We start from the raw sequence: 27,291 nt of genomic DNA, 5'->3' as shown, positions 1-27,291 counted from the left end.
CTGTTAGGACTTTTATTTGTTAATTGAACTTCTATTTTCTTTACACTTCACGATAAAATACTTTGTACATCGCTGGTCTAGAGTCTCTAGACTCTAGACAAAAACGTCTCAAAGGAAGGCTGGACAAATAGAATGGAAGATCTCGTCAGTTCCAACTCCTTTCCGCTAGGTGGCTCTACGGTTGATTGGCCAATCGCCAACAAAGGGGACAAATGAAGAAGAAAGAAAACCGTCCAATCAGAATCTAAAACAGCCTTCTTCATAGCCAATGAGGCGGCTCTCTGCTCTTCCCGAAAACATGTCGCCCATGAGATTGTGTGTCCCAGGTGAGTCCTCCGTTTAAAGTGTTTCAAATGTTTTTTATTCGGAATTTAGACCGTGTTTATAGCGCTGCTGGTGTTTCGGGTGATGGAGAGGCTTTTGTGTAGCTGAAAAGTTAAATGCAGCGACAGACAGACATGTTGAAACAGCCAAGTAGCCACACGTGAACAGACTTGCCTCCTGTAGACTTACAGCGCGTTAATCTTTTATTTATGGCCACAAAACAAGATGGGAGAGATATGTTATAGTTAAACTTACTGCTTATTTATTAATTTTTTTAAATCGACTTCGTTTAGCTGTTTTGGTCTCACCTGCCCTGCCCATACCCCCAGGCATCGCTGCACATTCCTCTGAGCTCTTGTTTTGACACACCGACTCCACCCGCAGCTTTTTTCCCCATTCAGTTTCATTATGAGGATTAACGTTATTTATTTATGTATGTATTCCTAAATAACGGGTTTAAATTGACAAAAGTAACACAACTAGGTTTTACAAGTTTTAAAAACTACCAAAGTCCTACCTTTCAATTGTCTGATTTGAAGCCTCTTGTACTGTATTACATTTCTATTAAATTTATGACAACGCAATACAATTTAGATTCTCCCTTCAGATATTCACCATTTAAACTGAAGCTGGTATTAATTGAAATATTTATTTAACCATTAATATTGTAACTCAGTGTGTAGTCATCTTGTAATTGGAAGGTCGTTGGTTCGACTCCAGCTTCCTCCTGTCCCACTTCGATGTGCCCCTGTCTGTGCAAGCCACTTTACCCCAAGTTGCCTACCTATCTACACATCGGTGTATAAAGAGTTACTCAGCCCCCTGTCATACCCTGTCAGATTCTTAGATCTAAAATTAGTTTATTTCAACCTTGAAATGTGTCTATTAAATGATATGGGGAGCTTTCAATGATAATAACACAATATTAAAGTAATATCAACATTGAATGCAGTATTTTATGATTACATTTTACTAAATGTCAAATATGATTTGCAGCCTTTCTTAATAATCAACAGGCAATTGTTTTATAAGCATTATACAAATACAAGTACAAAGTTCTTCATGTTTGCACTTGATGATTTATCTTTGGTGATGAGCATCAAGTCTTTGAGTTTGGAAGTTCTCCTTGGCATCACCTTAATTTTTAGATATTACTACCAGCCAAAGAAAACATTGTGCTCAGTTTAAAAGGTCGCTTTAACCCTAAAATCTACCAGAGGTGAGACTAATTTTGCACATAACGGTATGTAATGTACCCTTTACTGACTCCTTTTCTCTTTGTGTTCAGGTGAGAAACTGTGCAGTGTAGAAGACTGTAATCAAGGCACTGGAGTGTATCAGCGACATGGCTACATCTACTCCTCCCTTGCTGGCTACGTAATGAGGAAGAACGAGGGAGAGGAGGTGAGGTTCACAAGGCGGAGGCAGAGTTTATTTGTGTTGCTGGTGCGGATGACAGACTTTTGGAAAGCTGCCAGCGAGGTTCACGCAAAGGCCTGAATAAGAGCATTGTGCAATGTGCAATTTGTGGCTGCGGCTCACACAAAGTAAAGAAAGTGAGCAGCTCCGTGTGCAGTGTCACTTTATTTTGAGCCGATTGAAAGCGGTCACATTTTTTGGATGAATTTCCACAACAGAAAGTAAGTGTTTGCTGAAAGTCAGTCTGTTGCGCGACGGCAACGAATTATTTTATAAGCACAACTGTTAATTTCTCACTGTGTGATTATTTTTGACATTATAAACATATACTTGCATCCATATTTCCTTCATCTTTATAGAAGAAGGAAATATGTACAAGTGTATAAAAAAAAGAGGATTTGAAAAGAAAAAAATTAAATACCGATAAGTAAGGAGTTTAAAAAAAAAAAATCTGGAGGTGTTTGGTTAGTCTTTCATAAAATATTTTTAGTAATTCTTCTTTGAACGTTTCAGTTGTCCCGTGGAACATTTGTTTTCTGCTATTTCTTTAAAAGCCAGAAGTGTTGTTGTCATCCAGTATCTTGAGTGCCTTTGCTGCAACATGTTTTTAGCTCCTGTAGTTGCATAGCATTACATTCTCGCTCCTTGTTCAGACGTTTAGTGTGCTAAACAGCTGGAAACCAGCTGTTAAGCACCCTAAACGTCTTCATGTTCATGTATTCCACTGTGGCTCAGCTTTTTCCTGCTACTCCAGGGTTCCCACTGCTCTTGGAACTGTTTCAGACAAAACAATCTTCCATTTTGATTAAATCGTACTTTTACCCTCTAAAATATAGTTTTGTAAGACAAGAGTTTGAGTTTTCTTTTCCTTCTCTTGAAAATGGCCTGCTGTTGCCTTTTGTATTGTAATGAACTGTATTATGACTGAATCCCTATTCCACAAACAGAAACTGCTGGTACATTCCTGCTCTTTAGTTGGGTTTTGCAGAGTTTTAGTACACACTGAGAGAGTGTTGTGGTGCTAAACAGTTGCAGGTTTTGTTTCATCGTTTTTTTTTTCAACAGCTGATTTAAAATCTCTTTGAAGTTCAGCCAAGGATTTAATAATTGTTAGAGAAACTTATTGTTCACATTTTGCTGCTTCCACATTTCCTGTAAAATGTGTCATCTTCGTGTATTCCACTGTGGCTCAGAGCTTCTTCCACAACTTGTCTCATTTTGTTAAATGATTTTAGCTACAAATCAGCAACAGAAGAACAACCTGTATATCTGGTTGGGATGTGGCTTAATCTGTAGAGGAAATGAATTCTCCATGTCTGAAGTTCGAAGAGGATTTTGGAACATGCAGGAGTCCGAAAATAATGATTACCATCCAGTTGTTAATTACTAACTATGAAACATTAGAAAAACAGCATAATTAATAAAGTGCCTTTGGCTGCTTCAGTCTGTTTCCATAGAAACACCAGTAGCCTCAGTTGAAACAACTTTTAATTATTTCAGATTCACTATTTTTGCTCATTCACTTTACTTGTTGTGCATAGGAGACATTGTGTATTTAACATTTGATGAATATTAAATATTTAACATCTTTTGATGGAGTTCACTGTATAGTCTTGTAGCATTATGTTGCACAGAAATGTTCCCACCTCCACTGTATATTTTAGGGATGTTCGGAGTCAGTCTTGAAATGAGAGCAATAGAATTTTTTTGTAATAGAGTTCACTGAAGTGCTTGTGCTCTCCCAGCTACCGGTGATCTCAGTGGTGAGGGAAACTGAAGCACTGCTGCTGCCAGATGTTGGAGCCATCGTCACCTGCAAGGTCTGTTATGGACAAGCTGGTTTATTTATAATAGTTCTATAATAAATGCACCTGTAAATCAGTCACCTCTGACTGATTTACAGGTGCATCTTAAAAAACAAACAAAAAACATAATTCTATCACAATATTAATCTATTCAGTGGTTAACCTCTGCACAGGAATGCAGTGGCTATTCCTGTCAGCAACACTTTTTCCTTCCACTCAATTTTCCATGAACAAGCTCAGAAACCGGTGCCTTATCCTCGTTGTGGAGGATCTCAGTGATTCACTGCTGGGCGTCTGTTACGTCAGCCATTTTCCATGATTTTTTTTTTTTTTTTTTTGACAAAAACATGATCATAATAACATTTCTCTGTTAAAACCTCTTTTTATTGGTTTGATGTGATATTTTCATATTTTCTTTAGAGGAACTAAATGTCATTTAACTTATAACAATCAAAATGAATGGATACGCAGACTTAAAATGAATCACATGTTAGTGATACATCTGGAAGATGAGATTGACTTGCAATTGATTTACAGATATAGATTAATCAACAGTGATAAATAATGTAGAGCCCAGGAATCCTGCTTACTTTTGGACCACATGAAGAACACATGACATGTAGCAGAACTTTGTCTTTCCTTGTCCACACACAAAAACAAAACACGAAAAAAAGCATTTTAAGACTTTACCAATAGTTGTGCAATCTTACATCAATTTTACGCTTCAATTTAAAAGGTGACTGGCATCAACTCCAGGTTTGCGAAGGTCCACATCCTCTACGTGGGGTCCACGCCGCTGAAAGACCGCTTCAGAGGGACCATCAGGTAAAACCGGAAGTGTCTCCCGGTTGATTTCTTGCCTTTTCTGAGGAACTATCTCATTCTCTCTCTCTGCGTCACCAGAAAGGAAGACGTGAGAGAGTCGGAGAAAGACAAGGTGCGTGACGATTGACGCGTGCACTCAAATGAACTTCCCCTTCTCTTCATGTGTGAATATATACCGAGTGTAAACTCTCCCCTCTTCTTTCGTGTAGGTGGACATATACAAAAGCTTCAGACCTGGTGACATTGTCCTGGCAAAAGTGGTATCCTTTACTTATTTTTAAGCAAAGGACTGACACGGTTATGTGACAGGTGAATTACTTTGTGCAGAATGCAGAAACTATGCAGCTCATACCTCGGATACCTCCTTTGTTATTGTTTGACATTCCTAGACTGCATGTTTCTGCTTCCCACAAATTAAAACCTGCAGCTGAAACAGGTGATTAACTGTTTTCTTAAGAGCAGGTGACGAGTGTCACAGTGCACACGTTAATGCACAGGTGCATCGCAATAAACTTGAATAGATTTAAAAAGGTAATTGTAGCAAATAACCTAGTGCGTTAGATTCATTACACGCAGATATAAATTTCAGGTTAATTCAGTTTCTCGCCTGATCTTACAGTCTCGAGGAAAACTGCTGTCCAGAAGACTGTAAATAACAACAGCGACAAAAAGTCATTGCTAAAGCACCTCGCTGTTCAGAGTTCAAGCATTTTGACAGACAGTTTTGTGGAAGGAAAAAGTGGTTCTATATGCCTTTCAGAGGCGTGGCAATCTATCATTGTCATAACTACCATTGTTACCCATGAACTCCATATCATTGTCTCTGTTCGTTACCATGCGCTAACTACTTGTTTTACATTTTCATCTCAATGTTTCTTTTCCTAAATGAATTTTAAGTTTTCACAGTTATTCTGCTTTTGTTTTCTCTGCTCCTTTATTTTCTTGTCAAACACTTTGACTTTCCGTATTCATGGTGCTGCACAGATAAACCTGTGAAGAGTTAAATCCTTCACCTGCGACGTCAGATTTCGCTCGGGGACGTTCAGTCTACCTACCTGTTGACAACAGCTGAGAACGAACTGGGCGTGGTGGTGGCTCACAGCGAAGCAGGTAAAATCTCACCGCTCAGCTGCAGCTCTTCAACCGGATCAGGCCGACGGTATTTTTGATTGTAAACACAGGGTGGCGCAAGTAAAGGCGAGATGTTTGCTTTCACGTAGTTGCTTCTCCTGAAAATAAGTACAGCTTTGAATTTTGACTTGAATTCGCAGGAATCCTGTTTTCTGTTTGCAGTTATTGTCAGCCACCTCAAACTGTGTTTGCTTGCTTGTTGAGCATGCCATTGATGCATTGTCTGGAAAAAAACAAAAAATTTTTCTACATACCAGGTGCCCAGATGATTCCCATCAGCTGGCGTGAGATGCAGTGCCCGCAGACCAACATTAAGGAGTTTCGTAAAGTGGCCCGAGTTCAGCCTGAGTATCTGGAGGCCTGAGAGACGCTGAAAGTCTGTTACACCACCAACAAACGACTCCTTTTGTCAAGTGGCCTCCCAACTCTTTTTCTCTGGGTGACATGTGGTACCTGGGCTACTTCTCATATCGGCTCATTAAGTGTCTTTGTTAACGGCTTTACTTCAGCACGCTTTTCATTGTGCTGGATTGAACCCAGAGAGCCCCGACTAATGAAATTGGGTTTTATTCCAAATAAATGGAGTTTATCTTTACCAAAGGTCCACGGGCCAGCAACAGGCATGTTCAAAATCATCCTGATTTACTTTATAGAATTGCGTCAGGTCAGGATTTTACAGTTGAGGTTGCTAAGATTTTATAGAATCAAAAAAAGTTTCATTTTTGCACCAAGAGAGGAGACGTTTCTGTTCCAAACGCTGGACCCAGGGTTGTATCGATAAGTATTATGGCAGCGTCAGCCAGAACTGTCTTTGCCACTGTTTTGCTGGGAGATGAAACTGTGCTATTGATAAAAATCCAAATTTCAGAGCCACTTCTGCAGAGGCCAGGTTTAGACTCTTATAATTAAATGAATTATCAGCCCCATCTATTTTAACTCTGGGTGGATCTATAGTTTGGATTTCTGGCCCTTGTGAGTTTGGCACATCTTATTTGAACTGTCATAGAAAGAAAGTATAATAATCTAAGGCTAATCATTGCTGGACATCTAGCAAAGTTTGCTGCCCGACAAGTTTTTACTAGGAAAATTCCAAACCAACAACGTACCGGGGCTTTCCAAAGCAATCGCACTGCTTTGAACAGTTTCACATTTTCACTTAACAATCACAATATGTGAAGCTTTTAATTAGGAATTTATGTGCTAGACCGAAACAAAGTGGTGCATTAAAGTGAAATGGAAAGAAAATGATACGTGGCTTTCAAAGAATGCTTACAAAATAAAACATCTGAAATGTGTGGTGTACATTTGGATTCAGCGCCCTTTACTTTGATACGACCTCCACCTAAAAGTACAGAGCAACAAGTTGCCTTCAAAATGGAGGTCATCTGTGTGTGATTTTAATGTCAGTGTGAATCCAGATGTCCTGTGAAGGCTTCGGACGTTCATTAGTCATGAAGACCAAGGAACACAGCAGACAGTCGAGGAATAACGTTGTGGAGAAGTTAATAGAAAAGAGTTGGTGGTGGTGGCAGCGTCATGCTATGGCGGTGCTTTTCTTCAGTAGATGAATGGAGGGCAGAATGGAGGGCAAAATGGATTTGAAAAGGTTTAAAGTTGATGTTCAGAGACTTTCAGTAAAATCAAAGATTTAGCTTTTTTTTTTTAATTTAAATTTTTTTTTGCAAAGAAGGGCAGATAGGTGCAGCTCAGAACGGCTTTCCTCCATGATTGCAGAAAAACGTGGCTTTAAAAAGTATTACTGTAAGGGAAGGGAAATTCAAAAACGCGCCGCACCTTTCAGATGTTTTATTTGAAAACATTTTGAAACCCATGCATCATTTTTATTTCACTTTAAGATTAAGCACTCCTTTGTGTTGGTTTATCATATAAAATCCACTGAAGCTTGTGGTTTGCGATGAGAGAAGATGTGAAAGTTCACTGTACCTGAAGCCATTTTTTTGCATCACTTTCTTTAAATCAGCGGTCTCAAACCGCATTCCTCGAGGGCCGGCGTCCTGCAACTTTTAAACATGTCCCTTGTCCTACTCGCTTGAACTAAATGGCTCAATCGCCTCGCTAACATGCAGTGAAGCGCTACAGATTAGCTGATGATCTAATACTGGAGTCAGGTGTGCTGACGCAGAGAGACGTCTACAAGTTGCAGGACACGGGCCATTGAGGACCGGAGTTTGAGGCCGCTGCTTCATGTGGGGAGGTTCAGGTTTTGTTTGGGGTCAAATGGAGTAATTCTCTGTTAAGAACGGCGCCATTAAAAATAACATTTCTGCCGTCTGAAATAAGGCAGGCTTCAAATGTGAGTGCTGTGTTCTGAATTTCTACGCTGCGTCATTTGGTTGGTGGTAACACAGAACGTGTTGACATGGACTGGGGTCCGTGTTCCAACCATACGCTGGTGGTCTCAACATGGGACAGTAATAGAAAAACAAAGACAAGGTCAATTTAAAGGGCGCCTCTTTCACCTCAGTGAGGTTCTGCCGAGTGCCTTCTCTTTTACACATGCTCTCATTTTATACTGCTTTCATATGCGTATATATGAGATGTAAATAAACATGTCAAAGGGGAATCAGGTGGACAGTCCTGCTCAAGGACACTTCGGCACTCTGTTCCCCCACCTTCTAATTGGAAGATGATTACCCTGCTGTGGGTAAATGGATGCGATGTGTTCGTTTAAAGCAGCAACACGCTCACTTGAAGCTTTCTGCTTGAGGGTAGAAAGTTTTTTTCTGAATGGGCCTCTTCTGAGTATTTAGGCATGTCTTTTCTGAACTTAGACTGCTGCCTATTGTTCAAATACTCCATTAAACCCCATCAAAAATGACCGAAACACCTCATTAACTTCTATTAATTTACAAAATTAAATGGAAGCAAATTAGTCTTAAAACCTTGAAGTGGTTGGAACTTGGATATTTATAACACAGGTAGGCTTTTTGCATAAAGACATGAATTAGCAGTAAGCATCTTTCCTGCAGATTATTGTTCTGTGGCTGGTCTGTCAATAAGAATTTGCAGACAGATGATCCATGTTTTATGGCCTCTATTTTTTGTATCCTCGCAAGACTTTCTGTATTTTTAAAGTGCAACTGGAAAGCCCAAAGCAAAGTGACTTTTAACAAGGCTGCTATGCTTGGAACACAATGAAACGCAATGTACGATTCCAGCACAATATTCCAGCTGAATGTCTGTGAGCCATCGGTAACAAACCTGATTTTCTGCTTTTCTTAAAATGAACTTTTTCTTTTATACTGTCGCCGACTGCCAATGTGCAGGAATGAAATTAAATGACTATCGGAGCATTCGCTTGTGACTTTTTATTGTATGTCAGCTGCTGAGCAGTCAAGTTGCTGCTCAGCCCAGAGTGTCCAGATGTTCACATCTGTTTGGGCTGAGGAAAGACTTTCAAACCATTCCTGTTTTTAACCTTTTTTTTTTTTTTTAATCCCAAAATGATTTAGGTGTATAACACATGTTTAAATGGAAAAAAAAGAAGCTAAAATCAAGATTGTTTTTGAGAATTTATTAAAATAAACATCACAATGTCTTCAGAGAAATTTACAAAATCATAGTCTACTATCCTAACTCTGGTATGTAACGCTACACAACATGCGATTTGCAAATTTCTCATTCATAAAATGTCACTATATACGTTTTGATGAGTTATAAACTACAGTCTCCAGTTGAATCAATACTCTGTTAAGACACAATAAGTACAAAGACGCCGACCTCCCTAGTTACTCATCAAAGTGGACGGATCGAGACGCATTGATGTCGATGGAGAACTTCTTATTGGAGGGTGCCGTAAACCCAAGTCCCGCCCCTCTGTTACTGAAGTCCATTTTCCGTGCGTGTGCTCGCTCAAACTCTCCCAGAAGCCCTTGCTGCAGATGCTGCTGCGCGTCCCTCCCCAGCGCCATGTTGGCTCCTCCCGCTGCGGTGCCAGTCAGCTGGAAGCCCTTCTTGAAGCCGCCCAAAAGCCGCAAGAACTTCTGCTGCTGTTGGGAGTTGTCGAACTGAGCGGTACTCCACTGACCCAAAGCCTTCCAAAGACAATTAGGAAGAACATTTAGGTTCTGATGCTGGGATTCACATCTGAATCTCTACATTTGAAAGTTGCAGTGTTGTGGCATCAAAGGAGTGAATGAAGCTTCGGCTGGGCTTCCGTGACAAATCTGTGAAACGTTTTAGTCAGTGGTGGGCACACTTATGCTAATGCACTAACAGGGGAGCTAATGTTTTGCTTAGCGCTTTAGTTTATTTCGAAAACCTTTAACGCACTTAGCTTCCTCTAAACTGCATTTGACTGTTTCGTACACTTTCACATGAATTAAGTTCAACATCTGTTGCTGTTTTGGTTATCCACTGCTAAGAACTCTTCAAGTACTTAGACCTTTATATTCATGCTCTTATTTTGAACAGCAGCTCTGTGTCCTATTATGTTTTTTGTTTAATCATCCATTGTTGTTGAAGTGGATGTTGTTTGTGCGTCAAAATTACAGGTGTACCAGAAATGCGAATACAAAAGGTTCTGGTTCGGCACTTTTGCGTGAAAAAAAAGTATTACAATTTTCAACGCTTTAAAGTCTATAAAAAAATAAATTGAAATTAATGTGCTAAATTCCTGGCCCTAGTTGCAATACGGTTTGTCACCGACATATTAAACATGGCTGAACTTAGCGCATTAGCTCCTGTTAAGTACCATGATGGTATTGCCCTTTAAAGTTAGTGTAACTAGTTTTTCAGGTAGCAGTGCCCATAGCTAAGACTAGTTATGAAGATGAAAGCATTTATAGTGCAGGCCTACCGTAGATGAGCTACCATGAAAAAAAAAGAAAAAAGAAAATATCTACTAAGAATATAGCTATGAAGCTCTGCATCCTCTCCTTCCTACAACCCATTCAGGTTGGTAAAATGTAGCGACGCAATAATCTGGTCTCGACTGGTTAGATGTCCTAAAACAACAACAACAACAACAAAATAAATCAAGTAAAACCTAAAAATAAACATCTGATTTGTCCCCAAAAAAAGCCAGAGTATCGCTTGGCTTTATCATAACTACCTGGAGACGGCGTCACGAAATGGAAGCATTTAAAGTTTTAAATGAATAATCAAAGGAATTCAAGAAAGCTCCTGATACTGACTGCAGGTTGGGAAGCCTCCTCGATCTCCATTTGAAGAGCTTTTCTTCTCTCCTGTGAACAAAACATCGTATTAGACATCAAAAAACGGAATATAGCTGTGTTATAAAGTTAAAATCCATGTCAAGAACTTGTGATTTTTAAACTAAACATTCTTCAAATAACACTTATTTGGCAATATGCAATTAGATGGAGCGATTGATCCATGGTATGTCAATAATATGATGTGTAATATATAAAATTATAATTAACTTTACAGCTCCTCTTTGGCCCAAACCTGTCTTTACAAGTATTATTCAGATAGTGGGTCATTAAGAACCCTCCTTTTTATTTTTATTTTAACAAATATAAAGTTTTGCAAACCATGAATTGGGTTTTATTGAGTTTGGAATCAGAGAAAAATAATTCAGTCCGTGTTGAATCAGTCTCAATCAAAGTTGATCCTGATCCCAAGAAAAACACTTAAAATGCTCTCTGTTGCATGTTTTTTTTTCTTTCTTTTTTTTTAAAGCAAAGGAAGGGTCTCATTCATGAACACAATCCCAGTGGAAGTGATGTAGAGAGATTTTTTTACCGGATTAATGGCGACCTCGTCGATGTTTCCAGTCTTTGCCGATAGGAAAACGACATCGCCTTTGGCAAAGTACTGAAACACGAAGCCAGGCTGGTTACTGACCACTTCAGTAATTTAAAAACAGCTAAACACTTATTTTTTGGCTCACCTTTGAGTCTTCCTGCTCTTCTTTGTTTTTCTTCTTCTTTTTCCCCGTAGCCTTGGCCTCAGTGTTCATGTCCTGGTCGTCTTTAGCTGAGGTTTTCTTCTTTTTGCTCTCCTTGCTCTGCGGTTCAGCAGCCAGAGTGATGCTGTCCTCCACACCCTCATTCTCCTTCACTCTTTTCTTTTTCTTCTTCTGTGGCTCCATCTCCTCTGCGTCTGCTTTCCCATCTTCCTCTTCGGCTTTCTTACTCTTTTTTTTCTTTTTGATCTTTACCTCACTTAAATCTTCCTCTACAGCAATCTCTTTGTTTTTTAACTTGTTTTTTTTCTTTGGGAGAATTTTCTCATCCTCTGTCGATCTTTTCCTCTTTGCTTTGATTTCATTTCCAAATCCCTCAGATTTACTCTCCTTCTCTTTCTTCCTTTTTAATTTCACCTTGCTAACCTCTGTCTCTTCTTTTTCTACTCTTAGCCCATTTTCCAACACTGTTGCTTTCTTTTTTGCTTTTGTTTCACCAACTCCATCAGTGATTACAGGAGTTTTCTTTTTCTTTTCTACAACTATCTCTTTAGTCTCAGCTGTCCTCGAAACTAAAACTTTGTTTTTTTCCTTCTTGGGTTTCTTGCGATTATTACTTCCGATCTGCGTTTCCTCGTCTTCTTCTCCCTTCATATTTTCTGGTTTGATTTGTACACATTTGTCCTTGAGTTTCTCCTCTTTCCTGTTCTTCTTTTTCAATTTTTCAGCCTTCAAGGTAACATTTTCTGCTTGAATTACACCGTCTCCTATCGCCTTCTTCTTCCTCTTATCGTCGTCATCGGTTTCAATAGTTGAAGAAACACCATCCTGTTTCTTCCTTTTCTTGTCTTTCTTCTGATCGGTTTCATCTTCCTTTTCTTTTGCCACCTTTTCTACTTTTTTCCATTTCTTTTTAGTCTTGGCTTTGCTCCCGTTCTCAGCTGCGCAGATTTGGATTTCTGGTGAACATGCTTGTCCTCTCTTCTGTTTTTTCTCCTTCTTTGTCGTACTTGCCTCACCGTTCTCCCCCTCCATCTTTGCTTCGGCCTTGATGGTGCGGCTTGTCTGGTTTAAACAAGATCATGCAAAAATAATACTGTTACTTTGGGGGAGGGGAAGAAAAGCAATTAGATTAATAATAAAAACATGGCTCACAAAGACATTTTGTACATGCCGGAGGAGCCAACACTGACCAGAGGTTTGGCTGGCTGTGTGGGCTGGGACTGCTCATCAATGTCTCTCTGCAGAGCCAGTAGCTTCTCCTGCAGCAGAGCAAAGCAACAAATCTGCCTAAAGGTTCACTGTGAGTGCATAACACGAACTACATTAAAAACAACTAACGCGTCATTTACATACGTGTCGCTTACGGGCTGTGCAAAGCTGAGCCTGGAGTTACATTTACGCCTTCACAGTTTAACTGTGTGCATTAAGTGACAGTGTAACGGACTGCAGAGGCGTTAAAGAAACACTGAAAATCATAACGTCTGAAAGATCTCGTTTCTATGCTAAGAGGGTTTTGATTTCATGCATTCGCTGAAATCAAAAACCACTTTAAAAAGATTGAGTTGACAGAAAGCAAGTTAGTCTTTTTTTACAACTTGGTTTTCTCACTCTGAGTCTTCATATTCTTGTTTTCTGAGGCTGTTGTTTCATAAATACATGCATTCTTAAAGTATTTATGAGGCTTTTATTTATTTTATTTTATTTTTTTATGTTTACATATTAAAAACAGAATTAGGAAAAAAAAAATCAACATCATTTAAGAGAATAAATGCTGTATGAGAAGAATTAACGGATTTCCTGCAGCCCTGCGAAAGGAAAATAGTCTGGAATCTCAATCAATATTTTATTCTTTGTCCACACTGATCCAGTTAGGAATCCTCCTAATTAGACTCCTGAATCTATGTTTCTTAAGGATTTAACATTGAAAATAGTTTATTTTCACAATTTTATGCAACTCTGCCTTAATCTAAATAAGATTCCCTATCACAAAATGTGGAAAACAGAAGCACGTTTAATTCTTCATGCTGCTTGAAGCTTTTGCTGCCATACCTAAAATGTAAATACACGGAAGCCAAACGACCACAACAAAGACGGTCATGTTGAACTGGGGTTTATGTGTTGACTGGACTATTTGTGTTTCGTGGTCCTACCAACAGGTACAGCACCCTGTGGCTCCTCTACTTTTGAACGTTTTGATGACTGGTGAGGGGCCAGATTTGTTTGAGAATGCTTTAATATATTTAGGGAGACCGACTTTGATCTAGAGAAAGCCGAATGTGACATGAGTGATAATTAATCTGATTAAGATATGAATCAACCTCAGAAGGTTTCTTGAAGTACAGAGGAAAAAATAAGAAGTTTTATTGTAAAAAGCCCTGTGTTCATCTAAAACCCACTTGGAGGAAATGTGGGTTGGATGTTAAACCGGCAACTTATATGATGAATTAGACATTTTACCAGCCAGGCTAAAAAGATACTCAATTACTCGTCAAGAGACAAAGAATAGAAGTGTAATGATTACTAACAGTCTGATTGTGACTCTCTAAATGTCAACTATGACCATCAGATTTTTGATTTACAGATTATTTTTAAAAAGTGATCAATGTGGGAAAACTAAGTCAAAGCTACTTCATATTACCTATAACAGTGTCTTGATGTGTGATAAATACATATTATAAAGACAGTTAGGTGTTAGAATACATCATTACCAGGTCGATTGTGATCTCTACGGGTTTAGGGGCAGACCTTTCAGAAACAAACACCACGTCCTCATTGGAATCCGTCTGAAATGTGAACAAAAGTTGGTGTTTTCCGATCTTGAAAGTGGAACAAGCACGTTTACATTCGACTCAACACAATCTCAATTCAGTGTTGAAAAATCGACAAACGAGATAAAAGGACAATAAGAGTAAAACTGACAAAATGAACATAGTAGACTATTCTTTCATTCATAGCTGTTGTTAGCATTGTTTGTAAGCTAGCTGCGGCATAGTTGAAATTATCCACAAAGAATATGAGAATGGAAATAAATCTGGTAGCTATGAGAAACTCTGACCTAACAACAGTTGAAACGTGTTTATAAAACCGTAGTCAGTGAGCTGCTTACTTACTTTGTACACTTTGATAATTCACGTGGAGACACATTTACTTACGCTCCAAGCGGAAGTAGCGTTTGGTCGTTCCTGTTAGCGACAACACAAGCGTCCGTAGCAACGTGCGCGCGCATAAAATACGGTCCTCGTTTTCTTTTCGATAACGTTTGGATAAATTTCGACGCTGGATTTTTATTCGAAATACAGTGCTACTGAAACGTCACAAGACAGCGATTTGTTTTATGTATACTTTTGGCGTCCTCGTGCGGTGGAGAAGAGCATTGAGAAGAGAAACCGAAGTCAAATTCTTTGCTTGTGTTCACAAATTCCTGATTTCAACACAGGTGTTATGTCTAGTTTTGTTGCCCCGCCCTGAAGGATCATGTTTTCCCGATAAAACTCTCCCCTGACGTCCTGTGCTCGAACCAGGCAGTTCCTACAGGTAAGCTACTTAAAAAAAAATAGTATATCAAGAAAACCGTCAATATTTCTTTAACTTTAATTTCATAAAGTTAAACTTCATGTGTTAGTTCAAATGCACATGCAATGAAATACTTCAAGTCTCTTGTAATTTTAATGATTATTACTTACAGAAAATGATGTTCGTTCTGTGGAATACATGTTTGGGTCAAGCAGACTCTGAAAAAGACTAAATATAATGGCACGTTGGGCGCCGTATAGGGACCAGCTGCAGTCCAATTTTTAAATTGCAGCCCCTGCAGTTACACAGCGATGACTCACTCAGTATTGAATGGTTAATTTTAAAACACTCCCACAGGCAGTAAGATATTTTTTGACTATTTTGTGAGATTTGAAGTGTTATGTCATGTGGCTCAATATATTCACAGACCCACCATTGTGCTTTCAGTTGATTTTGAAGTTGGCTAAACAGTAGCTAGTTAGCGTGCAGCTTTTTTTCCTGACTGTTGATATTGCAAAATCAACTTAGTTTCACAAAAATATTTCAATTACTTTGAAATGTTCATATTATTGATACAGTTAGGATTTTTGTTTAGTCATTTTAAGAGTGCAAATTGTTAAATAATTTGCAAATTTCTTATGGTAGCCCCTTTTCTGAGATTTTCTGTATTTGTGGAAATCAGTGCTGTATGGAAACTATTTTGTTTACACCTGATATTAAAAGCAACAGATCCTGAAGGAGAAGAAAGTCAAACCAGACAGTAAACTGTGCAAAGGATGTAATAGCCACTTAGTGCAAGTCACGTTACAAACATTCATTTTAACGCTGCCAGAAAACAGTGACAGTATTGTTCTTATAAACCCATCTGAAAAGCATTCTTTCTTTACAGTAAAAGTTAAAAAGCAGGTTAGACAGAGTTTTACATATTGATCCCATATTTTCATTGTAGAATGTACAAGCACTCACCTGCACACAAAAACAAAGCCATTGACAAGTTTACTTATTTTTGATTGGAGTTACAGCAAAAAGGACTGGTCACAGTCGCATACACAACGCTTTAACTGGATATACTGTCTCAGCTTGAATTCACTGTCGCTCAGGAGATGAAGCTGAACAAACCTTTACTCATACGTACACAAAATGGTGTTTTGAAGTACCGGTTTGAAAAGCTGTTTCGAACTAGAGCTATCAAAGCAATAAGACTATAATAGAAGCAACATACATAAGATATATTTGTTTTAAATAAATTCACAGTTTAGGATCAATAAACATTATCTTTGTATTTTCCAGCAGTTAAAATAAAGAATAAACATATAACAAATTGTTTATTGAACCTTTCCAGTTATCTGCGCTGACTGTATACATGAAGTTAAGAGACACCACAGCCAGCGATGCAAAAGAGCGAAGTGACTCTATTAGAGCAAGCAGGACTTCCTTCACTGCTGAGCAGAGCTGCAGGCCAGTCTCCTCCATGCCGTGTTGCACTGACGCCAAATACTGAGAGGACAAACTGTCCAGTAGCTTTCCTTAGGTTATATGTTTTTATATTAAAATGCTTCTTTTATTTGTCGTATGCAATGTTCAGATTTCTGAAACTGGATTTTTGGGTTTTCATTCGCTGTAAGCCATAAAGTTTCTAATTACCAAAAACATGCCGTCTATGAGCAGTGAAAGCATATGGTATGTCATGTTCAGTGTTGTACTGGAACAGCTGCTGCAAATAATTTCTTGATGATACAAACATTTCATCGAGATCCATCTATTAATAAGATTAGCATGTAAGAGTCTTCCAATTTGACTGGTGTAACTTGTGATAATAATAATCCAACAGTAAAATAAAGAAGCATGGATACATGCATGACTACCAGGACAACACAGTGGAGTATTTGGGGTTGTTCTAAGCGTTGACATCTTTAATATTAAACAAAGGAAATGTAGAAAATGTAACCACCTCTCTTTTTTTTCTTTCTTTTTTTTTTTTTTTTTATAAAATTGCGGACCACAAATCCTCCAAATTTGCCAATAAAAAAAGTCTAGCATGCTCTTTAGGTTCATTTTGATCATTACTAATTTGTTTATGAGAAAATGTGCAATCAGTGTCATTTTTCTTTAATAAGGCAGCATCCAGTTTATGTTGGTTTTAAATAGACATGACTGATTTGATTAATTCTTTATCTATGATGACAAATTGACTATAAAACCATTGTAACAAGCAACTCCATTTTCTCTCTCTCTCTCTCTCTCTCTCTCTCTATATATATATATATATATATATATATATATATATATATATATATATATATATATATATGTATACAGTACACATAAATGTTTGTATAAATAAAAAATACTTAAAAAAACATCCATAAAATGCAAACATTTAGATAAAATACTGTTCCCCCACATTGTGCTTTCACATGCAACTTAAACAATCTTTAATCTCACCTTTCCACCATGATCTCTGTACTGATGACTGTCTGTGCAGGTTAGGTATTGCAGTATCAAATGGCTTTTATTATAACACTTAAAATATAACTACTAAGTTGGGACATTTCTTTACCCCTTAACAGCACCTGAAAATCCAACGTTTTTAAATAAGTGTGGCAAAGTGTCCCAGCGAGTCAGAAGGTCACTAAGAAGGAACCCTGAAATGCAACACAGAGGTTAAGCAAGCTTTGTAGGCATCTGCTTGTCATTTACATTAAAGTCCTAAAAGGCTGAGTTTGACAAAAGTGCAGTTTATTGAAGTAAGCATCACTTATTAACAGAAACCAGTTGCCATGGCACTGGTGTCGAGGTGCTTAGATAGGATGTTTACTTCAGCACATTAAGGTTGACTTTCACATGTCCAGATTCAACATGTTCAGTAATTCTCATTCAAATAAATCTTGTTCCTCATATTTATGTATTTCTCAGTGTATATATGGCCACTATGCTCCATCCTTGTCTTATGTCGTGCTGTCAAATCGATCTGTAAAATAAGCTAAAAAGTTAGTCTGAAATACTATTTGCAGTTGTCTTTTAAATATAATATTAAAACATGTGTGCAGAAACACAAACACATTAAAACACTTTTTCTTCTTCTTAGGTAACAGGAAACTCTTCAGCATCACAAAAGTGGCTTGACTGTAATCCTGTCTTGTGTTACCATAAGCGCCTTCCGGTGTAGTTAATGGGAGCTGTGGGCATCTGCAAGCGATACAAGAATGCTTAGGAACATATTTACAGATTTAAGGATGTAGAGTGTGTGTGCCTGTCGATGCTTACAGTACCGCCGTTCATGACCAGAGCCATCTCAGTCGGTTGGTAGACGTGGCCTCTGAAGGCGATGCCTGGGCGCATGCTGCCCTGGCCGCTGTGGTACGTTCCACTTCGGACAGCTGCAAGAACAGTCGATGCAAAACATGCAAAAAAAAAAAAAGTTACCAGTTGTCTGGCAGAGTCCACATGTTATGTTTCTGAAATTCCCTCAAACACACCTGTGCAGCTGGAAGTATTTGAGTCGTACGTGTAAGGCATGGCTCTTCGTCAACACACTTGGTTTTAAATGGGTGGACAAATGGAATAAAATGCTCAAGCAACAGCCACCAGTTTTCCAAATTAAGTTTTTTTTTTACATAAAACTTATGAAACCAGTATTCATAGTATTTGATGTTGATAAAGGGGTGAATAGGGTAAAATATCTTCAGTGACTAAATCTAAAAGACCTCCAAATGGCACAAAAGGCTCAGCAGATAGAAAATAACTTTAGAAAAATGAAGCTTGAGTACAAAGATGAAATTTCATTTTGCCATCAACTGTAGATGTGTGTCTGTATTATGTTGCATTTTTGGTTAAAACATGTTTGTTGTTCATTTGGTGAAGCTACTCACTGTGTAGTATACAGAAATTCTACTCAAGTAAGAGTAGCAGTACTCTGCTCATAATCTTATTCAAGTTAAAGTAAAAAGTACATGGCAGTGGAAATACTATAAAACTATATTTTTCTCTAAGAAGTTACTCAAGTAAATGTAGATCATTACTAACTACATCTACTACAGCCTTATTGTGAGCGATCAAATTTGCTAATTTAGGAAGATATCTAGCAATATTTATTTAAACCATCAGCATAAAGTGCATTACTGAGTGATTCTGTCCTTCCTTTGGAATAAACAGATATTATGACTTTGTTCCAAGTGGTGAGATTTTCCCCTCCTTGAAGATGTAATTCTAACATTTTAGGAGTATAGAGTTAAATGGTAAATGGCGTGTATTTGTACAGTGCTTTATTAAGTCCAGAGAGCCCCAAAGTGCTTCACACTACATTCCCTCACTCATTCACACACTGACGAAGGCAAGCTACTGCTTCTGTCTACTACTTTTGAATTCTCACAAATTACACAAATGAGAGGATGCTCCATTCTTATAAAATTAATCCTTGATTATAGTAAAGTACTGTAAGCTATTAATTAAGTGTCTCGTTTTTTCAAATATATGTTTAACCTGAAAAAAGTTTAATTCACTGAGATTTATGTACATCAACTGCAGACAGATGCTGGCTAAAAATACAAAATGAGACAATTCAACTCTTCTAGAAAACCGGCCTTTATAATCAATTAATGATATAAACAAATCCTCTATTTAATAATTGTTTTTGTTTAAAATTGCAAAGAAGAAGAATGGTAGATGACAAGGTGTTTCTCATTACTCAGAGGTTGAGCTTAATCAAACATAAGCGATTAGAGAATTACTTAACTTTAATAATATAGATGAGAAACAGTCTGACTTTCACAATAGTTAAAATTTCTCCAACCACTTTTGGAGTAGAAAGATTTTCATCAACACAGGGTCCCTTCTGCACAAACGTCTTTCTAAATTTTACTACGTGTGGGGAGAATCAAAAAGGACTGAATAAAAACCTTGCAATGCAGACGTTTCAAAAATCTTCCTTCATAATTTGTGTCGTAACGAAATGTTGATCATTACCCTGCGAGGACCACGAAAAAAGAAGAAAAAACTATTTTCACATGAATCTTTCTGTAGGGTGGATGAGTCAGCTGAGGACCATAGAGCATGTAGGAAGCCATTTTATTTTCTCATTTGCCTCTGCTAACAGCCTTTTCTTTCTTGCCCCTTTGCATTTTTATTTATTTATTTTTTACTGACTTAATAACACTTTCCGTAACATATACTGGCAATACCTACAACAGGGATGACTAAACAGAACAAACATCATTTAACTAGATACCTATTAGCATAGCTATAGTGGCTAGTTAATGCTTTTTCCAATAAAAGATTATAACAAAAAACAAAATTTAACATATTAGCTGCAGTCTTTGCTAATTTTACTGTAAAAATTGTCAAAATGATGAATCGTGTGAACACAGAGATTCACTTTGCCTTTATGACCTGAGTTTTTCTGCATTTGTTCTTCAAAGCAGCCGCATGACTCTGAGCTGTATCATCAAAATTAACTTTCAAGACATTTTACATTTAAGCACATCCGAAAGAAAGCACAATATCACTTTTTAAAACGACTGCTTGCTGGATGGCATGCAGTCTAAGTGGCCATTATTCCAGCCCCTGTTTCTGAATCACTGTGCTGCTTTAAGAATAACTGTGCGTGAGAATGGCTTCATCAGAAATTCAGCAGCACTGAAATGCTGCAGAAGAGAGAAGAGACGGTTGAGAGGAAACAAACAGACGGTTGCCACTGAATCCGTTTTGCTGTAGGTAATTTGGAGCCCCTCTAAAGTCTTGTATGTTTTTCTGTGATATCAATTCACTCTCTGTCTGGAACGGCTGCTCACTGGCAAAGCCTACAGACACAGTGGTCTCCATGGCAACGTTGATATTTTATGTAATTACTGTAACAAAAGAAAAGTGTTTTCATCAGAGTTGGAGCAGCACCATAAAACATACCTGGCTTGAGTTTGAGATCTGTTTTCACTAAGATAGAAATGAAAATTATATACAATTTGTACACATCTAAACTGTGCTGTTTTTTTATTTTAAGAAGCTTAATCGATAATGAAAGGCAGTAAAACTTCAGTGTTACATCTTAATTTGTAATATGTAAAAGAGATTAAACTTTGGAACAACTTAAAAAGAAAGGATTCTGCTGACAGTAAAACATTTCCATATTTTAAAATATGCTGCATCACCTTTTAACTCGATCAGGCACTTGGTTGTATGTTGCTCCTGTAACTAACTCTGATTCCTAAATATCAACCGTACCATAAACATCGTATACCAGCAGCTTCCTGCAGAATGCATGTCAACATTGCAGTCTACATTATGTCTTGTCAAAGATCAACTTCTGATATGTGCCGCTGGGTTCAGGAAAATGTAGTGACTAGTTGAAAAGGAATGACTCAGAAATTTCCATCTTGTAAAGGCTGGTGGAAATTCAGACATTTCATGAGACATAATTGGGTTTTTTGTTTTGTGCAGCAGGTACTTATCCTTGCAGCCCCAGCCACACCTCCTTCCCCAACGACCCTGGCAAAATAAGCGGTTTCACAAGATGGGCGGTTTGGTTTACACAAAGCCACAACAAAGGAGATATTCAAACTTTGACGTGACTCAGATTGAAATGTGTTTGTTTTTTTGTGTGTTTTTTTTTTTACCATTATTCAAAACTTAGATGCCGTCTAAATTATGTAAATGTACCAGATTGGGGGACAATCCATTTATATGTTCCACGTTCCCTGTATTCACAAATTTGCAATAAATATAGTATAAAATGTATGAAGGAGGCTTTCACATCAATTTGTAACTTTGCTCGTAGGTGTTTAGATTTGCAGTAAAATAAGTGATTGTCATGATGTGTGTTGATGGTGGACCCGAATGCAGTAAGACAGAGACGATGGGTAGTTTGAAATGATGAATATTTAATGAAAAAAACGATGATTAAAAAAAACCTTATAGGCAGCCAGGGTAGAACCAAAAACCAAAAACACAGGAACTAGGAACAAAAAACACTATGGAGAACACAGGGAGCCAGGGTAGAACAAAAAACACAGGAACTAGGAACAAAAAACACTATGGAGAACACAGGGAGCCAGGGTAGAACAAAAAACACAGGAACTAGGAACAAAAAACACTATGGAGAACACAGGGAGCCAGGGTAGAACAAAAAACACAGGAACTAGGAACAAAAAAACACTATGGAGAACACAGGGAGCCAGGGTAGAACAAAAAACACAGGAACTAGGAACAAAAAACACTATGGAGAACACAGGGAGCCAGGGTAGAACAAAAAACACAGGAACTAGGAACAAAAAACACTATGGAGAACACAGGGAGCCAGGGTAGAACAAAAAACACAGGAACTAGGAACAAAAAACACTATGGAGAACACAGGGAGCCAGGGTAGAACAAAAAACACAGGAACTAGGAACAAAAAACACTATGGAGAACACAGGGAGCCAGGGTAGAACAAAAAACACAGGAACTAGGAACAAAAAACACTATGGAGAACACAGGGAGCCAGGGTAAAACAAAAAACAGAGCCAGGAACAAACAAAACATAAAACCCCAGCAAGATGAACTGGGATGCAACGGGTTATAATGGGAGAAATCAGAGCAGGAAATGTTTTTAAATACTATGAGGCTGAATGCTCACAGTATTTAAACTGTTTCTGTTTCATAAAACAGAAACCAGGCTGATGTAATTAAAGAAAGAGACTAAGGAGCACAGAATAATAATACAACTAGAATCTATAAATCAAAACAACATAGGACCTGACAGTGATGTCCGTTTCACAATCCAATCCAAGGTGATCCAAAGTAAGTAGAAAAATTCCTTCAGAGATTCCTAATTGATTTTTGATAAATGTCTGAAGGTGGCTTTATAGGCATAGTTTCACTATTTGTCATTAGCAGGGCGTACATCATTGATTTGGAAACTAGATTTTAAACAATTTTCTGCCATATGTGAAACTTCAAACAACATTGTGGCTTTGGTCATGGTTTTCACCTGGAAGAGTTGTAAACTTACTGTAGTTTTGCCTTTCAAGATTTTACCTAATTGTTGAACTGACAAAGAAAATAGCGTTGTCTGTCCTCTAGGTGGCACAACAGTAAGATTATTGCATTATTTATGGCTAATAATTCATAATGACTTGCTAAGATTAAACATAGGAGGACTCTCTACTTTTCTTTGGCTGCCAGCTTTATTGATTTTCTTGAACTGTTCATTTAAGATAAAAATAAGGCACATCTATGATCTAAACTTTATACAATTAGATAAGTTATATCGGCTTCACAAATATACTTTTACTCAACAATATGTTTAAATATTGTGTTGAACACGAGCACCAGAGCTGAAATTTCACATGCATGAACCTTTTTCTACCTCAGAGGTGTGAAACTTCAGTCCTCAGGTGATTTAACGTTTGAATGCATTTGTGGTCTAACACACCTGAATCAAATTAACACATTTCTTATTCATAAAACATGCCGTCTCGGTTGTAGAAATAGTTTGTAAAGCAGTTTGTGGTAGCATCTTTATTTTAATTACATTAATGATTAGCATTTAAAACTTGGAGCGATTACTAATAAAAGTAAATGTTTGACTACAATTATTATTTTCTTAAAATTCAAAATCAAAATGTAATCAGGCAGAACTGATGTTAAATACATGCTAATGTGACAAATAAATAATAATCTCCCTGCTTCTTTGAATTTATGATAGAAATGTTTAAATGGAAATAGAAAGACATTTTTCAGGCGTATGTTTTTGGTTCATGTAGATTAATATAGTTTAATGAAGATTGTGAATGCATTGCTGCTGCGTTTTTTTTTAACACAAATTTGAAAATAAGTAAAGATCTGTGTTGTTTTGCTACTTAATTTGAAATTCTCCATTAAAAGCTGGTAGATTAAATTGCTGCTCCATGTATTTGTTGCTAGCAGGAACCACGCTGTTGGAAATGCTACTTGGTGTTAACATCCTCCTCCCTGTGAGAATGAGTGTTATTTTTAGAAGTCCATTGTGTTGCTTTGCACTTGTTGTGTGAGGTCTATTTTTAGGCAGTTTGGGCCAATTATTGCTAGAGGTGTTGATCTGGATTTAATTAATTTTATCCACTTAGGTTTTACTGTTTGGTTTTCACATTCTGCAAGGAAAACTGTTGACCCCACCCAGTTGTCAATCTACCTATGCTATAGGTTTGGTCACATAATTGTCTGAAAATGTCAAACCTTTTCAAAATTACTTTCTCTTGCTATTTTATAGAGAAACTGCACTGAGTGTTTTCACTGCGTTCATTTTTCTTTAGATTGCCTAGACTCAGTGGTTTCACAGCTTACTGTAAAACTTCTTTCAGATATATTTTTTATTAATTAAATGCATTCGTTATTGAATGATTCCATCACTTCCACTGAGCTCTGTAGAAATCTGTTTATGATTCACTTATTCAGTTACACAAGTGGCAACAGGAAAACATCTAAGACATGCTGGAAATTCCCTGGGGGAGCATGACCATTGGCCACTGACATAACAAACATAGAACCACAAGCACATATTGGGCTTACTTGCACTGTGCTCCTCCATTGAGAAGGCCTGGTTTTCTTGAAAAGACTGGTGAGAATGTGCGGGGTGATCATCTCCGAAATGAGGAGCAGGTGACGCGCGTCCGGTGTCGAAGAAATCTTGTGTGTCAGATTGTGTTGGATTTTGGAGACACAGGTAGGACTCTGGGATAGCGTGGAACAGCAGCAAGATCCAGCCCTGGATCACCAAGGCCACAGCCAGTGCAGGCTCATCCAATACTTTTGCATCCTTGTTTCCTCCTCTTTCCCTGCTCCCTTTCCCTCTCAACGCCTGGTTGCCGTAAAGGTAAAACCCCAGCCAGGCCACCCAAAGCAATGCGGACGCCAAACTGGACAGAAAGACCCAGACGGCATTACACTTCCATCGTCGCTTTTCAGTCTCTCCTTCTCTATCTTCTTCTCTGCCGTCTCCATCTTCTCCAAACTCTCCTCCACAGAGCACCACTCCGAGAGAGAGACCCATGGCTATGAGGAGCAGGCCCAGAGTGTAGCTGCACATCAGAGCAAAGTCTAAGGGAGGATACTCGCATGCTGGGTGACCCTCTCTCACGACAGTCAACAGAACCCATTCAGCAGAGATTATCCCCTGAACCAAAGCCAATGCCAGTCCCAGCGCTGCCAGCGTGCTCCCCGTGGGGCTTGACTTCCCGGCCACCAGCCTCCTGAGTCTCACACCTTGCACTAGTAAGCAGGAGAAGCAGAGGGCAAAGAGGGGTCCCCAAAAGGCCCTGCGCACCACGCAGAGCACCTGGGTCTTCCCCACCAAAAAAGCCAGAGAGATGGTGAAGATGCCGAGGAGGGTCCCCAGGAGCAGGAGCAGAGGGCCGAGGGCAGAGCGCCTGGCTGGGTCAGAAACCCCACGCAGCTTGACTATGAGCAACACCGCAAGAACCAAAGAGGTGAGGCCGCCACTGCAGGCCACGGCCTCAAGGACGACGCCCCAGACCGCTTCTAGGTCACACAGCACTCTGTAGGGGGCTTCCACGCCCACGCTGCATCCTCGGGGAGGCGGGGGAGTGGGCTGAGACGAGCTGCAGCTGATCAAAGTCAGGAGGCAGATGACAAAAGGGCTGACGGCCATCTTGGTGACAAACAAGGAAAACAGGGCAAAGAGAGACACAGTTAGAGCTAAATAAGCAACAAGTCATTTCATCCATTCAGGTCTACGTCACGTGGTGATACATGAGCACATCAGCTGCTCTTACATCTTCATTATGAGAAAAATGGTGAAAACAGCCATTTCTGCTTTTATTCCACAAGCCTCTTGTGTGATGTTCAAACACACACACATACACACACTCGCTCCACAGAATAGCACAGGTTTCAGCACTGGGCAATAGTTTCCATGGAAATGGGAAACAGCGTGGGCTGGTTACATTGCATACTGGGCTTTTCAGGAGTCGAGTTCAGTACCTAAAAGCACAGAATAACACAACACTCTGCACACACACACACACATACACAATAATTATTCACACTTGGATTGATTTAATGAATATAATGCATTCCCCAGCCCTTACCAAAGCATTAACATGCACCTTTAAATTAACTGTTACCTTGATACAAAAAGCTTGTACCAAAAAAAACTACTTTATATCAGTGCTTTCTTATGGTTTCACATTTCAAGAAAGAAGTAAAACTCACCTCAGATGAATTCTTGACTTGAATTCTGGGTTACTCACAGCGCAGATATATCATCATTTCCCACACATCATTATTTGACATGACTTCAGTCTCTGAGTGTTTTCAGATTCTCACTTAATGAAGTCCTTGAGGCAGCAGAAACAAAGCGGTTTCCATTTTGTCGCTGTCTTTCCTTTCAGCTCTGACTGCTTAAAAGTACAACAGCACACTTTGAAAGACCTCCAATGTCTTGCTGATGTAGTGACTTGTGCAGCTGCTCCAAGAAGAAGAAGAAGAAGCCACAATTATGATGCATGCCTCGAGACTTCACACACCCACACGGTCAAATATATCTTCAGCCTCTTTCGCTCATTTCTCTCTCACTCCCTCTGTCCTCATCTTTCTGTTTGTGCAGTCTGCATGTCTGAGTTGCTTTCTATCTCTCTCCCAGCTTCACGCTGAATCTGCGGAGGTGTCAACAGAGCGACAGAGAGAGAGAGAGAGAGAGAGAGATGCAGTCCCAGCTTACCTCTGCTCGCCCACACACACGGGGCAGCATGATTAGCTGTTGCACCTGTCTCACCAGGAAGAAAAGAGGAAATAAGCTCAGTACATAACCATGGCAGTTCACAGCCTGTCCGGCATTAATCACTTTGTTTGCACATCTTGGTGTGATTTCATCTTGGCATTATTTCCCGCCTTCATCCTCCCACATCTTCTACTTCTCAATCCCTTCTAAACTGTGGGGGATGTTTGCTGATGAATGATGAATTGCAGTGTTATTAAGAACTGCTCTGAAATGGAGATGAAGATGGGACGCATGCTGCGGAAAATGGGCATCTCAATTGAGAAAGAGCAGATGGTCGCTGTAAACACAGGTGAGCCTTTGGCCATGTGACCATCCCAGTAGAGGGTGTTGCATAACACCCTGGAAGACGTGATTCAGTTAAGTCTATTAAGAGTGAAGTAATCTCCAACTCCCTACATGTGGGGATAAAGAAGGACACGGGGAATGTCATGACAAGGTGCCGTCCATAAAGACATTGGTGTGTGAGACATTTTTGCGCTGTTTTGTTGAGCCAGAAACCCAAAATCTATCTGTCAATTTTAACAACTTCTTAACTCGTACAAGTAGAGTGTAACAATACCTAAAACTCATGAGATGGGAGAGACGTGATATTTAGTGCACAAGAACGAGATGGGTCAAAAGGGCAAAGGGTT

General features: G+C 38.8%; 3 protein-coding genes and 1 long non-coding RNA gene across 6 annotated transcripts in view; 2 read left to right on the top strand and 2 right to left on the bottom strand.

The window, feature by feature from the left end:
• The first annotated feature begins 244 nt into the window (after nt 1-244).
• Nucleotides 245-8,818, top strand: exosc1 (exosome component 1). The gene is made up of 8 exons (XM_044114401.1): nt 245-326; nt 1,613-1,728; nt 3,489-3,563; nt 4,285-4,373; nt 4,452-4,485; nt 4,583-4,633; nt 5,399-5,483; nt 5,762-8,818. The coding sequence occupies exons 1-8, from the start codon at nt 269-271 to the stop codon at nt 5,866-5,868; spliced, it is 615 nt and encodes a 204-aa protein (XP_043970336.1). The 5' UTR covers nt 245-268; the 3' UTR covers nt 5,869-8,818.
• Nucleotides 8,819-9,027: 209 nt separating this feature from the next.
• On the bottom strand, nt 9,028-15,531 carry knop1 (lysine-rich nucleolar protein 1). Of its 3 annotated transcripts, none has more exons than XM_044114322.1 (7): nt 15,081-15,531; nt 14,106-14,180; nt 12,588-12,656; nt 11,380-12,459; nt 11,232-11,303; nt 10,661-10,711; nt 9,028-9,559 (listed from the first exon to the last, which is right to left on the bottom strand). In XM_044114322.1, the coding sequence occupies exons 1-7, from the start codon at nt 15,108-15,110 to the stop codon at nt 9,254-9,256; spliced, it is 1,683 nt and encodes a 560-aa protein (XP_043970257.1). In that variant the 5' UTR covers nt 15,111-15,531; the 3' UTR covers nt 9,028-9,253. The 3 variants fall into 3 exon arrangements, with proteins under 3 accessions (XP_043970257.1, XP_043970258.1, XP_043970260.1); XM_044114323.1 differs by lacking the exon at nt 15,081-15,531 and adding an exon at nt 14,508-14,779; XM_044114325.1 differs by lacking the exon at nt 15,081-15,531 and adding an exon at nt 14,550-14,779.
• LOC122829667 overlaps nt 14,856-27,291 on the top strand; it is a 39,656-nt gene continuing 27,220 nt past the window's right edge. Inside the window, exon 1 of the long non-coding RNA XR_006370406.1 lies at nt 14,856-14,931. This is a non-coding gene — a long non-coding RNA (uncharacterized LOC122829667). The remainder of the gene's footprint in view (nt 14,932-27,291) is intronic.
• On the bottom strand, nt 15,674-26,523 carry gprc5bb (G protein-coupled receptor, class C, group 5, member Bb). The gene is made up of 4 exons (XM_044114375.1): nt 26,092-26,523; nt 24,430-25,528; nt 18,178-18,290; nt 15,674-18,099 (listed from the first exon to the last, which is right to left on the bottom strand). The coding sequence occupies exons 2-4, from the start codon at nt 25,526-25,528 to the stop codon at nt 18,055-18,057; spliced, it is 1,257 nt and encodes a 418-aa protein (XP_043970310.1). The 5' UTR covers nt 26,092-26,523; the 3' UTR covers nt 15,674-18,054.

This window comes from Gambusia affinis, linkage group LG04 (assembly GCF_019740435.1).
Source record: "Gambusia affinis linkage group LG04, SWU_Gaff_1.0, whole genome shotgun sequence".
Taxonomy (NCBI): domain Eukaryota; kingdom Metazoa; phylum Chordata; class Actinopteri; order Cyprinodontiformes; family Poeciliidae; genus Gambusia; species Gambusia affinis.
The sequence above is the reverse complement of the archived record's forward strand: the minus strand, read 5'-3'. Positions and strand labels throughout refer to the sequence as shown.